Below are 15,678 nucleotides of genomic sequence, written 5' to 3' on the forward strand. Positions count from 1 at the left end.
TCTTTCAATTTTGCACCTAAAAATCCATATGATTGCTTATTTTTTGCACCACCAATTCTACTTTGTAATGACGTCAGTCATTTTGCCCAAAAATCTACGGTGAAACGGGAAAAAAATTATTGTGAGACAAAATTGGGAAAAAAAGCTGTTTTGTAACTTTTGGGGGCTTCCGTTTCTACGTAGTAAATTTTTCGGTAAAAATGACACCTTATCTTTATTCTGTAGGTTCATACGATTAAAATGATACCCTACTTATATAGGTTTGATTTTGTCGGACTTCTGGAAAAAATCATAACTTCATGCAGGAAAATTAAGATGTTTAAAATTGTCATCTTCTGACCCCTATAACTTTTTTATTTTTCCACGTATAGGGCGGTATGAGGGCTAATTTTTTGCGTCGTGATCTGAGGTTTTAACGGTACAATTTTTGCATTGATAGGACTTATTGATCGCTTTTTATTCATTTTTTCATGATGTAAAGAGTGACCAAAAATGCACTATTTTGGACTTTGGAATTTTTTTGCGCGTACACCATTGACCATGCGGTTTAATTAACTATATATTTTTATAATTTGGACATTTCCGCACTCGGCGATACCACATATGTTTTTTTATTTTAATTTACACTGTATTTTTTTTTTTTATGGGAAAAGGGGGGTGATTCAAACTTTTAATAGGGGAGGGGTTAAATGATTTTTATTCACTTTTTTTTTTTGCAGTGTTATGGCTCCCATAGGGACCTATAACACTGCACACACTGATCTTTTACAATGATCACTGGTTTCTCATAAGAAACCAGTGATCGATGATTCTGCCGCTTGACTGCTCATGCCTGGATCTCAGGCACTGAGCAGTCATTCGGCGATCGGACAGCGAGAAGGCAGGTAGGGACCCTCCGGCTGTCCTGTCAGCTGTTCGCGATTTCGCCGCGGCTATCCCGAACAGCCCACTGAGCTAATCGGCACTTTTTACTTTCACTTTTAGCCGCGTGGCTCAGCTTTGAGCGCGCGGCTAAAGGGTTAATCAGTGCCGCGCGCTATTGGCGGGTCCCGGCTTCACTATGACGCCGGGCCCACCGTGATATGATGCGGGGTCACCGTGGAACCCCGCATTATATTTCGGGAGCGGGACCAAGGACGTACTCATACGTCCTTGGTCCTTAAGGGGTTAAAATCGCCTATAATACGAACAGGAAGAGAGGGAAATGTAAGCATTTTAGACTTAATACACTCTAAGACATTAACATGAAACGGAGGGGGGACATACACTGACACAAGGAGAAAACTAAAGGCATGTAAGGAGCAGTGGACAATCACAAATCTTCTAAAATGGTCACAAGCCACCTTTTCAGTTACCAGGGGGAGGGATTTAGACACTAACAGTGACACCCCCTAGTGGAAGAAGAGTAAGTGGAATGATAACCCCTCGCAATCTATGCCCTCTTAAGGGCTAAGAATTTTTGCCCCGTGATGTGTGTTTTCTGGAGACAAATCAAATATGGGGCCTGGCGTTTGACAAAATCTAAACACAGAGATTTTTTTAACTTAGAGTTGAGACGTCTGACATTCCAACTCAATATCTGAAGCGTCCCCATAATCCCAATAGAGAATAAAAGATATCAGTAAAAACCAACCAGGCTAAAAACTTCTACCTGGGGGGCTCTTCGGGAACACGGACCACACATACCACATACACACCAACACAGCAGACATAAAAACATTAGACCAAAACAACACAAAAACAAATGCAAAATATAGCAATAACATTCCCATTAAACCCTGTCTAACACTGGGAACTCGTGCAGACCTAGACCCTAAACTCTAACAGATGGGCAGTAGCAAGAACTCAAGTACTCACTAAAGAGCCCCTTTAACTGGTCAGATAATTGTAGATGAGCGTCTGCAGGTTTTCTCTTAGCAGGGAAACCTTAGATAGCAATCCTAACTCCCTAGCCTAACAAGAGTAACTAACAAAAGGGAGCAGCAGGAGTCTTGACATGTAAGTCAGTCCGGAGGTCCCGCCACAGGTGCAGCGTCCACCAACTGCTGCGCCTCAGCTGGCGACGTAAAGAACAGTGCAGTCACTCCATACACCACCTAAAGCCTGGCCGGGAACAGCATCGCATTACGGTATCCTTTAGTACACAGGCGAAGATGGACTTCCATAAATGTAATCCTCTGTTTACGGAGTTCAACGGAGAAGTCCGGATAGAAGGCAACCCTGGAGTCATTAAAGCACACCTTTCCTTTGATGCGAACCGCCCGCAGGATAGCGTCTCTGTCAGATTAATGAAGCAATTTCACCAAGAACGGTCTGGGAGGGCCTCCCAGCGGAAGGGGTCTAGCCGGGACCCTATGCGCCCTCTCTACAGTAACGTAAGGTGAGAAGGTGTCAGCGGGTAGTATTTCCTTAAGCTAGGATTCCAGAAAGCCCACAGGAACAGAGCCCTCCGTTTTCTCAGGCAGTCCCACCAGACGTATATTGTTATGCCTAAGTCTGTTTTCCAGGTCATCCGCCCGCTCAAGAACTTGTGTAATTTGGCGCTGTATAGTCATGGCCGTAAATGTTGGCAGCCCTGAAATCTTTCAAGAAAATGAAGTATATCTCACAGAAAAGGATTTCAGTAACACATGTTTTTTCCCTTTGTGTGTATTGGAACTAAACCAAAAAAAGGGAAGAAAAAAAGCTAATTGGACATAATGTCACACCAAACTCCAAAAATGGGCTGGACAAAATTATTGGCACCCTTTCAAAATTGTGGAAAAATAAGATTGTTTCAAGCATGTGATGCTCCTTTAAACTCACCTGGGGCAAGTAACAGCTGTGGGCAATATAAAAATCAAACCTGAAAGCAGATGAAAAGGAGAGAGGTTCACTTAGTATTTGAATTGTGTGTCTGGGTGTGCCACACTAAGCATGGACAACAGAAAGAGGAGAAGATAACTGTCTGAGGACTTGAGAACCAAAATTGTGGAAAAATATCAACAATTTCAAGGTTACAAGTCCATCTCCAGAGATCTAGATTTGCGTTTGTCCACAGTGCGCAACATTATCAAGAAGTTTGCAACCCATGGCACTGTAGCTAATCTCCCTGGGCGTGGACGGAAGAGAAAAATTGATGAAAGGTGTCAACGCAGGATAGTCCGGAGGGTGGATAAGCAGTCCCAAACAAGTTCCAAAGATATTTAAGCTGTCCTGCAGGCTCAAGGAGCATCAGTGTCAGCGTGAACTATCCGTTGACATTTAAATGAAAGGAAACGCTATGGCAGAAGACCCCACTGGTGACACAGAGACACAATAAGCAAGACTACATTTTGCCAAAATGAACTTGAGTAAGCCAAAATCCTTCTGGGGAACAGTCTTGTGGACAGATGAGACCAAGATATAACTTTTTGGTAAAGCAAATCATTTTACTGGGTACCGAAAACAGAATGAGGCCTACAAAGAGAAGAACACAGTACCTACAATGAAATATGGTGGAGGTTCAATGATGTTTTGGGGTTGTTTTGCTGCCTCTGGCACTGGGTGCCTTGAATGTGAGCAAGGCATCATGAAATCTGAGGATTACCAACGGATTTTGGGTCTGTACAGCCCAGTGTCAGAAAGCAGCAGCAGGACAATGACCCCAAAGAAATGGATGGCAACAGAGCACTGGAGAGTTCTGAAGTGGCCAGCAATGAGTCCAGTTCTGAATCCCATTGAACACCTCTGGAGAGATCTTAAAATTGCAGTTGGGAAAAGGCGTCCTTCCAATAAGAGAGACCTGGAGCAGTTTGCAAAGGAAGAGTGGTCCAACATTTTGGCTGAAAGGTGTAAGAAGCTTATTGATGGTTATAGGAAGTGACTGATTTCAGTTATTTTTTCCAAAGGGTGTGCAACCAAATATTAAGTTAAGGGTGCTAATAATTTTGTCCAGCCCATTTTTGGAGTTTGGTGTGACATTATGTCCAATTTGCTTTTTTTCCTCCCAAGTTTGGAGATTCCTTCCATGTGTATAGCAAAACGTGTTACTGCAATCCTTTTCTGTGAGAAATACTTCATTTTCTTGAAAAAGTTCAGGGGAGCCAACATTCATGGCCATGACTGTACTGAGGACATCTGTTCAGGCAAAGGATGGAGGGTATCTTCAACAGCTGAGTGCTTGCGCTACACTTCTCCAGTGCATTCCTGCAGCTTCTGCTTCTCATGATGGAGGATAACGAATTCTTGTCTTTCATCCACCTTGGACACCATCATAGTTTGATACGAAGTAAAGGCTGCAAGCAAATGATTAAATTGTTGATCAATATACTCAGCATGGCAGGAAGTATGTGGTGGAGAACACCGCGCTTCAGGGCTAGGACAACCCGAAATCATGGAGAGGGCTTGGACAAGGTTCTATCCACAACCTCCGCAGGCATGGAGAATTGACTGAGGGCCTTGGCAAAATGTGTAGAAACCTTAGAAACCAGAGGAGTGGGAACACATGAATCCCACCTGGAATGTCCGCCAGCCTGGGAATGACCCTCATCTGAAAATGCATCTTTCTCTGACAATTGCCTTGCGGCCATTTGTTTAGATTTTTTAGTCTTGTTCCGTTAGCCACCCATATCTCCTGTAGGATAACAATCAGCTGTAATGTAGACACCACAAGTCTCAGCTGAGCAGCAGAGTCCAGGTAACCGGAGCAAGAACAGCAGGATCCAACAGCCCACAGCAGAGCCCACAGAATGTCAGCAGCCTCACAGCAAGTCTCACTGTATGCACAAGTTGAAGGCGGGCAGAATCAGCCCCACTAGGACCAGCAGCATGGGTGGTGCACAGGGCCAGCCCAACCAGGCATTGCAACTCTCTTCAGATTACACAGGAGGGTAGTAGCAATACAGTTAATTCCAGCTATAGCTATGATGCAGGCAGGCTCACCACAACAAGATCCAGTATTGCAGGTATCCCAGAGGCAGTGAGAGAATAAAGCATTGTCAGTTGCCCTTACTGTTCAGCCCAGGGTAGGTATATTCAGGAGACCTCCAGTGTTCCAGCAGCAGATGCCAGTAGACAGCAGCGTTCTCCAGCCAGGCAGCAGCGGGTTAACTAGGGAAGCCAGCCACCTCTATAACAGCTCTTCCAGGTGACTGCAGGCCAGTGCAGAAGTCCACAGATATGGCAGGGTAAATGGGAACCCCCAGCACTCTCTCCCCACAGCAGCTGCAGGAGCAAGCCCACTGGAGCACTAGCACACGCCCGCCAATCAGTCCAGGCGTGGGAGTCACCACAATAACAAGGTAGCTCCTCCCACGTAGCCCAGCAATGGCGGAGCTCCGGCTTGCAGGCTCTGATATGCCGTCCCCGTCACAAACCGCCCCTGCGTCAGCGCACACTCACAGGCTCCTCCGGTCTCCAATAGCACCTGTCCACTTGTCCTCAGGATGCACCACCGCCCGCTCCTCAGAACAGCCGCTCCTGCGACTCTGCAGGATCCTCCACCCGGCAGCCACAATAGCCTCCGGCAGCCACAGCCAAGTCACCCCTGCACCAAGGGCTCCAATCGGGTGAGTAAGGGCCCACAGAGGAACTAATTCAGGGTAATAAGGAGTCGGGCTAGCGGGAGCACTGCAAAGTGCGAACGCTCTACCCGCCATTCAGGCCACGCCCCCTGTATAAAATTTTGGCACCAGTTGATTTTAAAAAAAAAATAATTTCCACCGGAGTACCCCTTTAAAGCACAAAGATACAATTAATAGTTTTGGCAACACTTAAGATGTCTTAATTTATATGCATTGTTCTACTGTTAGTTGCCTCCTACACAGACAGTTCAGATGATGAGACGTCTCCTCGTGACAAGCAGCAAACCACCTCCAAAGGCAGCAGTGACTTCTGCATCAAGAACATAAAGCAAGCTGAGTTTGGAAGGAGAGAGATTGAGATTGCAGAGCAAGGTGACTGCTAATATTCAAAGAGAAAGAATTGACTCCTTACTTTAAATAGTTTATCATTAGTCAATATTAATATGTTTCCCTTTATAAATGTTTACAGAAATGACTGCTCTAATCTCTTTAAGAAAAAGAGCACAAGGGGAGAAACCGCTAGCTGGAGCGAAGATAGTTGGATGCACACACATTACAGCACAAACTGGGGTTAGTACATCTGGAATAAACACTGTAGACCAGTATTTCCCAACCGGGTGCCTCCAGCTGTTGTAAAATGACAACTCCCAGCATGCCCAGACAGCCTCCGGGTTGAAGTTTTGCAACAGCTGGAGGCACCCTAGTTGGGAAATACTGCTGTAGACTGTAGACTTCTTGACCAAAGAAAGAAATATTGCTCCAACTGTTTTTATCTAAAACTGTCAGTTGTAAAATGAGTTTACATTTCTTGAGTAAACATTTCAGAGAGACACTTTGTAGACTGTGCTGGCAAATTATTAAGTTTATTAATATAAAACTAGTAATTATTGGTGTTGAAAGTTTATGTTACCATAAAGTGTAATACAATCCAGAGTAGAGAATATGGTGGACATTTATCAGACCTGTGTAGAGGAAGAGTGGTGCAGTTGCCTGTAGTAGCCAATCGGATTGTTTCTTTCATTTGTAAAATGGCCTCTGAAAAGTGAAAGAAGCCATTTTATTGGTTGCTATGGGCAACTGCAAAGTGGTTTTCCTATTATAGTAAGTGATGACCTAGCCAGCGTCAATAAGCGTCTAATTGCTTAGACACCCACAGATCTTTGGAATAGTTAGTTTAACTGTATCTATGGCAAGTTTGGAGATTCCAAGATAGCTATTGTCAGTAGCGTAATGCAATCAGAAAATTTTTAGACCTTTTTACTTTTTCACATTTTGTTATGTTGCAGACTTGCCAATGTATGAAAAAGAAAAACTAAAATTTCTCTATCGGCTCCATTGGGGGACACAGACCGTGGGTGTATGCTGCTGTCTCTAGGAGTTGTGACACTATGGCAACAAAGAAGTCGGCTTCTCCCAGCAGGATATACCCGCCTCCAGGCCCTGAGCTAATCAGTTTTAGCTTAGTGTCTGAAAGAGGTGGACATGGTCTGGAATTCTCCAGACCAGGTATTCGGTTTTATTATTTTCCTAGTTAGGGAATGTGTTTTTTTATTCCTTTTTCTTTCATGTTTTCAGGTGGGGACTCTGGAACTGCGGCTCACTGTTTCCCCATTGCGATTGAGAGGGCACAGACATTGCGTATATGCACTGTTCACCCCCTCTCGCCAAAGGTCAGCGCCTGGGGTTGTACCTCATAGGTCCGGGTCCCCCTATTTCCCTGCTCGCCTCGCTCGCACATGGTAGCTCGGCGTGATGCAGGTGACAAAAAGCTGACTGAAGACTCCACAGAAGACTCCATTAGGTAAGTTCTTCTGACTGAGGTGAGTATATATATTCCTTTCTTCCTTAGTTGCTGACTCGCAACCTCTGGAGACCCTCAGTTTTTGGCCCACCTTTCAGGGTCTAATGGGGCTGGCCTGTGCTAGGGGCTTAATCTTTATTATTCTGGGGAGAGCAGTGGCGTATTGGGATGAATGGCTTAGTTTTTTCTATGCACTCGTGTGTTACTATGCGGCTGACAGCCATGGCACTTGTACTGTATGGGCGCATGAAGCGTCGACTTAATTTCACTTCTGCAGCAGACTGCTGCCAGCGCATATCAGTCTTGCCCGCTCACTTCCCTGCGAGTGCATATGCGGACGACATGTGCGCTCGGGGCAAGGAGCGGGCGCCATTATTATTCTTCTTCATCGGCATTTCGGCGGCCGGGGTGCTATAGCTCCGCCCACAGGGCCGCTGGAGCTTACTGGAGGCGCGAATCGTCCTCCAATCAGCGCTGTGCGCGCGATGCACGTGGCAGGGGCCAATCAGACAGTGCCCCTGCTCCAGGCACGCCCCTCTCCAGCTATTAGCTTGTCTGTTCTCCTCTCTGTCTACATAGAGCGCAGTTTCATCACAGCAGCTGCTACAGGGAACACAGAACTGTTCCTCCCTCTAAACAGACAACTGGACTTTAGTCTCCTATTTTGTCTGTATGACATGTAATTCCAAAATGCCTGGTTCTGCTGAACCCACTAGTTCTGCCTGCTCCACTGCTCCCCCAGACCCCCTAGCTCCCCCGGATGCTCTTACAGTTCTGGTGGATTCGGCCGCCCCTCCAGCCTGGGTTTCTTCCTATCCCAGTATATGGCTGACTTGACTCAAGTCTCCCGTTCGGTGGCTGAGGCCTCCCGTGACGTGTTGTCCTGCTCCTCTTCTCCACAAGCCTCATGCTCTCGCAAGCGTACTAGGGGTGCTTCTTCTGACTCTTACATTGAGTCTTTAGGTAGACGTGGGCGCTCCCCCCGTGGGTCTCGCCCCCCCCCCGTGTCGTCTGGTCACAGACGTCGCTCCTCCAGAGGACGTTCCCGGAGTCGCCACTCTGCCTCGCCAGAGCCGCGTACCCGGTCAGGGTCGCCCCCCTCCAGGGCTGCCTCCACTCGTTCACATACTCCTGTTGAACTGGCGGATGAGGCTTCCGAATCAGCATCTGACTCGGAGGACCGCTCGGATACAGTTGAAACGGTGAACTCATTGGTTGTGGCCATAAGAGACACCTTTCACTTAGAGGACCCAGGATCTTCGGACGTGACTCCTGAAGTATCCTTTCATCGTGCTAAAACCGGCACCTTAAAGGTTCAGCTCTCAAGCTGAATTTGACACCCTTCTGGATTGTGCATGGAGAAATCCGGACAAGAGGTTCCCGGGAATGAAGAAGGTTCAAGTGCGTTACCCATTTGCCAAGGATCTTGCCTATAAGGTGGTTTCCCCTCCCTCAGTGGATCCACCAATTTCCCGCCTCTCTAAGGCTACTACACTGCCGCTAGCAGATGCGGCTGCCTGCAAGGACTCAACAGACAAGAAGGTGGAGTCCTTAGCGAAGTTTGCCTCTGAAGCAGCAGGCTCTTCTCTGCTTCCCACCTTCGCCTCTGCATGGGTGTCCAAAGCCCTTTCGGTGTGGTGCTCAAAACTCCGTCAGGGTATCCTGGCGGGATTCCCCTCCAGAGGATCTTTTTGCTTTGGTTCTCCAATGCTCTAAAGCTGGGGACTTTCTGTGCACAGCTTCCATTCAGTCAGTCCATTGTGTTGCCTTTGCCATGGGTCTCCTAGCGGCCCTCCGCAGCTCCATGTGGCTTAAGGCGTGGGATGCGGATGCCCACTCCAAAAGGTCTCTCACCGAGCTTCCTTTTACTGGTACCCGTCTTTTTGGCAAGACATCTGGACCGCACACATTCAGGACTCTTGGGTCAGAAACGTGGTGTCCAACGGATACCGAATCGAATTTGCCTCCCTTCCGAGATCGTTTTTTTCAGCCCCTAGCCCCCCGGTCTCCTTCTCTGGTGAAGCAGTTTCGGGAGGCCCTCCAGTTCCTGCTCCTCCAGGGAGTTATTGTCTCCGTTCCTCCAGGGGAACTTTTTCAGGGTTTCTATTCCAATCTTTTTGTGGTCCCCAAGAAAGGCGGTTCTGTGCGACCAATTCTGAACCTCAAGCGTCTCAACCGTCATCTTCTCATCCGCCACTTCTGAATGGAATCTCTCCGTTCGGTAGTGGCATCCATGGAACAAGGGGAGTTTCTTTGGTGGACATCAAGGATGCCTACCTTCATGTTCCAATATTTCCCGGCCATCAGCGGTACCTCCGCTTTGCGGTTCCGGAGGGGCATTTTCAATTCGTAGCCCTACCCTTTGATCTGGCCACTGCTCCCTGGGTCTTTACCAAGATCCTTGAGCCAGTGATGGCCCTGTTGGAGTCGAGAGGAGTCTCAGTGCTCCCTTACCTGGACGACCTTCTCATCAAGGCTTCCACCAGAGTCCAGACTCTGGAGAATGTGGATCCCACTCTCCAGACCCTGAATCGCTTTGGGTGGATGGTCAACCAGGACAGGTCTGTCCTCTCTCCCACTCAGTCTCTGATCTTCTTGGGACTTCAATTCAACACGGCCTCTGCCCGGATTTGCCTTCCGCCGGAAAAACGTCTGGCGCTCCTGTCAGGAGTCCGCTCTCTTCGGGCCCAGGCCCATCCGCATTTGCATGGAAATCTTGGGTCGGATGGTAGCGGCCATGGGAGCCATAGCCTTGGCCCAGTTTCATTACCGTCCCCTTCAACTGGCGATTCTCTCTCGATGGGACAGATCTCCTCTGTCTCTCGATCGCAAGATTGCTCTCCCTCGTCGGATCCGTCAGTCTCTGCTCTGGTGGCTCCGATTCCCCCTTCTTCTTCAGGGGTGATCATTTCTTTCCCTCCACTGGCAGGTAGTTACAACGGATGCCAGTCTGTTGGGCTGGGGTGATGTGTTCAGGGACTGGACGGTTCAAGGCCTCTGGTCTCCCCGGGAAGCCCTTCTTCTGATAAACATCTTGGAGCTGAAGGCGATTCTTCTTTGTCTTCTTCATTGGGAGTCCCTGCTTCAGTCCCGCCCTGTCCACGTCCAGTCTGACAAAGCCACGGCCGTAGCTTACATAAGTCGGCAAGGCGGCACTCGCAGCTTGGCAGCCATGGCCGAGATGACAAAGATTCTCATCCTGGCGGAAAACAAGGTTCCGGCCATTTCGGAGATTCACATTCCAGATGTGCTCAACTGGGAAGCGGACTTCCTCAGCCGACCCCGGTGAGTGGTCCCTACATCCAGAGGTCTTTGCGCAGATCTGCGATCTCTGGGGCATTCCAGACGTGGACCTCTAGCCATGGACGCCCTAGTGATTCCTTGTGTGGGGTTTGCTGTGCCCTATCTGTTCCCTCCCCTTCCGCTCCTTCCCAGGGTTCTGAGGAAGCTCAAAGTGGAGGACGTTCTCACCAGACTGGTAGCTCCAGATTGGCCCGAAGGTCGTGGTACGCCGACGTGGTCAGGCTCCTGGACGACACTCCACTGCGCCTTCCACTTCGTTCGAACCTGCTTTCAAAGGGTCCTCTTTGCCACCCCAATTTACAGTCGCTGCATTTGATGGCGTGGAGGTTGAGACCGCGGTTTTGAGAGCCCGCGGTTTCTCTTCCCAAGTCATTCGCAAGATGCTCAGGGCTTGCAAGCCCTCCTCGGCGAAAATTTACCACCGTACCTGGCGGTCTTATTTTCGTTGGTGTGAAGCTCAGGTCTTGTCTCCTGTTACTTTTTCTGTCCCCCGTATTCTCTCCTTCTTGCAGTCGGGATTGGAACTGGGGTTGTCTCTCAGTTCCCTTAAGGGTCAGGTTTCAGCCCTTTCTATTGTTTTTCAGCGTCCTCTGGCTTCTAATTCTCATGTCCGGACCTTCCTTCAAGGAGTGGCACATGCTGCCCCTCCTTATTGGTCACCTTCTCCCCCTTGGGACTTGAATCTGGTTCTGGGTGTCCTCCAAGGTGAACATCTTGAACCCCTTAGGGGAGGTGTCCCTGCGCCTCTTTTCTTGGAAAGTGGCGTTTCTTGTTGCTATCACCTCCATTCGGAGGGTGTCTGAATTGGCAGCTCTCTCCTGCCGTTCTCCGTTTCTGGTGATTCACCAGGACAAGGTTGTCTTCCGACCAGATCCTTCCTTTTTGTCTAAGGTTATTTCGGCCTTTCATCTCAATGAGGACATTGTTCTTCCATCCTTTTGTCCCGCTCCTTCTCATCCTTACTCCACAATCTGGATGTGGTTCGGGCTGTTAGGTCCTACCTCTCTATCTGTTCTTTGTTTCGTCAGTGCGATTCCTTTTTCGTCCTTACGGAAGGTCGTCGTAAGGGACAACCTGCTTCCAAGGCCACCATTTATCGGTGGATCTGGTCTGCCATTTCGGAAGCCTATCGCTGTAGGGGGAAGATTCCTCCTTTCAGGGTTGTGGCTCATTCTACCTGTTTCTGTTGGGGCATCCTGGGCTCTCCAGAACAAAGCCTCGGCCTCGCAGATTTGCAAGGCGGCTACTTGGTCGTCTTTGCACACTTTCTCGAGGTTCTACCGGGTTCATACCTTCGCATTGGCTGATGCTATTCTGGGCCGTAAAGTGCTGCAGGCGGCAGTGGAACAGCCGTCTGCTTAACTGATTATCTGCCCACCCAAGGGACGGCTTTGGTACGTCCCACGGTCTGTGTCCCCCAATGGAGCCGATAAAGAAAAGGAGATTTTTTTAACACTTACCGTAAAATCTCTTTCTCGAAGGATCCATTGGGGGACACAGCTCCCGCCCTTTTGGGTTTCTCTTTGGTTTTCTGTCCGATGGTGTGTTCAGTTATATTTTTTCTTCTGGTTCTCGGACAGTTCGTGTTTTTTCCTTGACCTGTCGGTCCTCTCCTATTGCTCCTATCCTGCTGGGAGAAGCCGATTTCTTTGTTGCCATAGTGTCATACCTCCTAGAGACAGCAGCATACACCCACGGTCTGTGTCCCCCAATGGATCCTTCGAGAAAGAGATTTTACGGTAAGTGTTAAAAAATCTCCTTATTGCACTGACATAAATATTCAGACCCTTTACTCAGTACGTAGTTGAAGCACCTTTGGCAGCGATTACAGCCTCCAGTCTTCTTGGGTATGATGCCACAAGGTTTACTCACCTGGATTTGGGGATTTTCTGCCATTATTTTCTGCAGCTCCTCGTTCGAGTTGGATTTCGAGTTTTCAGGTCTCTCCAAAGATGTCCGATTAAATTCAAGTCACAGCTCTGGCAGCGTCACTCACGGAGCTGCAGACAACGGCAGATGGCTAAAAGGAAGATAAAACAAATAATACCTGTCTCTTAGCTTAGGACTGTTTGCAAAGTTATAAAATTATGTTTTTCTTATAAGCTTAAGAGCCTGTGCTGAGCTGCAGCATGAAAGCTTCCTCCCTCCCTCCTCCTCCCCTCGCTGAGTTTTGCTTTCAGCACTTCGGGGGATATTTATCAAAGGATTTAGACTGTTTTTTCCTGTCCAAATTTGTCGCACAGAAAGTCGCAGTCTAAATATGTGCAACTTTTTTGCGACTTTTGCTCTAGAGGATTTTTAGAACATGATGCATTCTTGTCTATTTTAGACGGAAATGCATTGGAAAAAGCATTGGTGCTGAATTTATCAAAAGCGACTTTTCAGCGACAAGTCGCATCGGCTGAAAGTACGCCGAAATGTCAGACCATGTTGGAGCAGGTTTTAATACAGTCTAAAGCATAGATCCCGAAGTCTGTGCACAGAATTTATCAAGAGCCTTGCGCCTTTTGGTAAATTAGGCGTACAATAGACTAGCATAACCCTATGTAGTTTGGTCTATATTGATGCGGGACATAGACAGCTTTGATAAATATCCCCCTTAGTCTTGTACATCAATCACAAAGGGGTAGGGGGAAAGGAGGAGGCTGGCATGCCATAACTTAGCCGGGCCTCTGGGACTCTTGAGGTTGGAAGGAAAATAATAATTTTATAACTTTGAAAATAACAAGCTGTTATGAGGTTATATCACATAACAAAAAATACTGCTGTAATCCCACCATAATTCTGAAGGGAGCACTTCCCCAACTCTCCTTACCTCCCTATGCTCCGTTTACCAGTGTTGGATGTCATGATAACATGCAGACATACACATAGCCGTCAGTCACCGATAAGGGACTAAGGGTCCTATTACACAGGGTGCTTATCGGGTGAATATGCCGATATTACCCTGTGTAATAGGGCCAGCGATCAGTGCTTGTGCTTGTTTGTTGGCTCTTCGCATGTTTTAGGCAGGTTAAAAGACTCCTAATTTCTCCACATATTCCCGGGTAATGAGGGATGTGTAGACGACAAAAATGGAAGTATGGGGCACAAACCAGCCTGTCAAGAGGTGTAATAGGCTTATTAAACAAGCACCAATATACTTGACCAGATCAGATTATAATTCTATAGTTTAACCACTTGTATGTATGCCTATACTATATTTTTTACATTCATATACAGTTATATTAGTTTATGAGAATTTTGGGTTACGTTGGTAACACATAATATTTTTTAGGTTCTAATTGAGACTTTGTGTGCCCTCGGAGCCCAATGCCGCTGGTCTGCTTGTAATATTTACTCCACTCAGAATGAAGTGGCTGCTGCTTTGGCAGAGACAGGTAAGTGACTGAGTTACGGTATATGTAAAGGTTTTCTGGGAGTTTTTTTGATCCTTAATAAAAATCTATCTAGTTTGTCAATCATTTACCTTTCCAATGCTAGTGGCACTTGAACATGTAATGGATGAAGTGTAAATTATTGTTTTTAATAATAACCAATCTAATCACTAGATAAACATCTTTATAAAATCATAGAGGTCAGCTGAAATACAGAGCATCTGAAGTTCATAGTACAAAACAACCTTTGTGTGAGCCGCACATCGACAGTCTTTGTTTGCTTGGCCGCAATGATGATGAACACATGGCTGTGGCAGAAATCACTGGAGGCAGTGACGATGTCAGTATGGATTGTACCTCAGTGTTATGGTGATAATTGCCTGACATGGCCAGGTAGTGACTGTGGAACTTCATCACTGTGGTCTGGCAAATTAAGACATGTTTATTGAGTATATACAGTCATGGCTGTAAATGTTGGCACCCTTGAAATTTTTGCTATACACATGTTTATTCCCTTTGTGTGTATTGGAACTAAACCAAAAATGGGAGGAAAAAAAGCAAATTGGACATAATATCACACCAAACTCCAAAAATGGGCTGGACAAAATGATTGGCACCTTAACTTAATATTTGGTTGCACACCCTTTGGAAAAAATTACTGAAATCAGTTGCTTCCTATAACCATCAATAAGCTTCTTACACCTCTAAGCCGGAATGTTGGACCACTTTCTTTGCAAACTGCTCCAGTTCTCTCTTATTGGAAGGGCGCCTTTTCCCAACAGAAATTTTAAGATCTCTCCACAGGTGTTCAATGGGATTTAGATTTGGCCTCATGGCCGGCCACTTCAGAACTCTTCAGCGCTTTGTTGCCATACATTTCTGGGTGCTTTTTGACGTATGTTTGGGGTCATTGTCCTGCTGGAAGACCTAAGATCTCTGATGCAAACCCAGCTTTCTGACACTGGGCTGTACAGTGTGACCCAAAATCCATTGGTGATCCTCAGATTTCATGATGCCTTGCACACATTCAAGGAATCCAGTGCCAGAGGCAGCAAAACAACCCCAAAACATCATTGAACCTCCACCATATTTCACTGTGTTCTTTTCAATGTAGGCCTCATTCCAAATTTCGGTAAACAGTAGAATGGTGTGCTTTACCAAAAAGCTCTATCTTAGTCTCATCTGTCCACGAGACATTTTCCCAGAAAGATTTTGGCATACTCAAGTTCATTTTGACAAAATGTAGTCTTGCTTTTTTATGTCTCTGTGTCAGCAGTGGGGTCCTCCTGGGTCTCCTGCCATAGCGTTTCATTTCATTTAAATGTTGACGGATAGTTTGCGCTGACACTGATGCTCCCTTAGCCTGCAGGACACCTTGAATATCTTTGGAACTTGTTTGGGGCTGCTTATCCACCATCCGGACTATCCTGCGTTGACGCCTTTCATCAATTTTTCTCTTCCGTCCACGCCCTGGGAAATTAGCTACAGTGCCATGGGTTGCATACTTCTTGATAATGTTGCGCACTGTGAACAAAGGCAAATCTAGATCTCTGAAGATGGACTTGTAACCTTGAGATTGGTGATATTTTTCCACAATTTTGGTTCTCAAGTCCTCATACAGTTCTTTTCTCCTCTTTCGGTTGTCCATGCTTAG

At 47.0% G+C, this 15,678-nt stretch overlaps 1 protein-coding gene across 13 annotated transcripts in view; it reads left to right on the forward strand.

Moving 5' to 3' along the window:
- AHCYL1 (adenosylhomocysteinase like 1) overlaps positions 1–15,678 on the forward strand; it is a 107,864-nt gene that overhangs the window by 47,220 nt on the left and 44,966 nt on the right. For 7 of the 13 annotated variants that reach the window (XM_056557912.1, XM_056557913.1, XM_056557910.1 and 4 more), the window contains exons 3-5: positions 5,772–5,915; positions 6,013–6,113; positions 13,925–14,027. In XM_056557912.1, the coding sequence (XP_056413887.1) occupies positions 5,772–5,915; positions 6,013–6,113; positions 13,925–14,027 (348 nt within the window). The remainder of the gene's footprint in view (positions 1–5,771; positions 5,916–6,012; positions 6,114–13,924; positions 14,028–15,678) is intronic. The other 6 variants (XM_056557916.1, XM_056557914.1, XM_056557915.1 and 3 more) reach the window with 1 other exon arrangement.

The sequence above is a fragment of the Hyla sarda genome, chromosome 2 (assembly GCF_029499605.1).
Source record: "Hyla sarda isolate aHylSar1 chromosome 2, aHylSar1.hap1, whole genome shotgun sequence".
NCBI lineage: Eukaryota > Metazoa > Chordata > Amphibia > Anura > Hylidae > Hyla > Hyla sarda.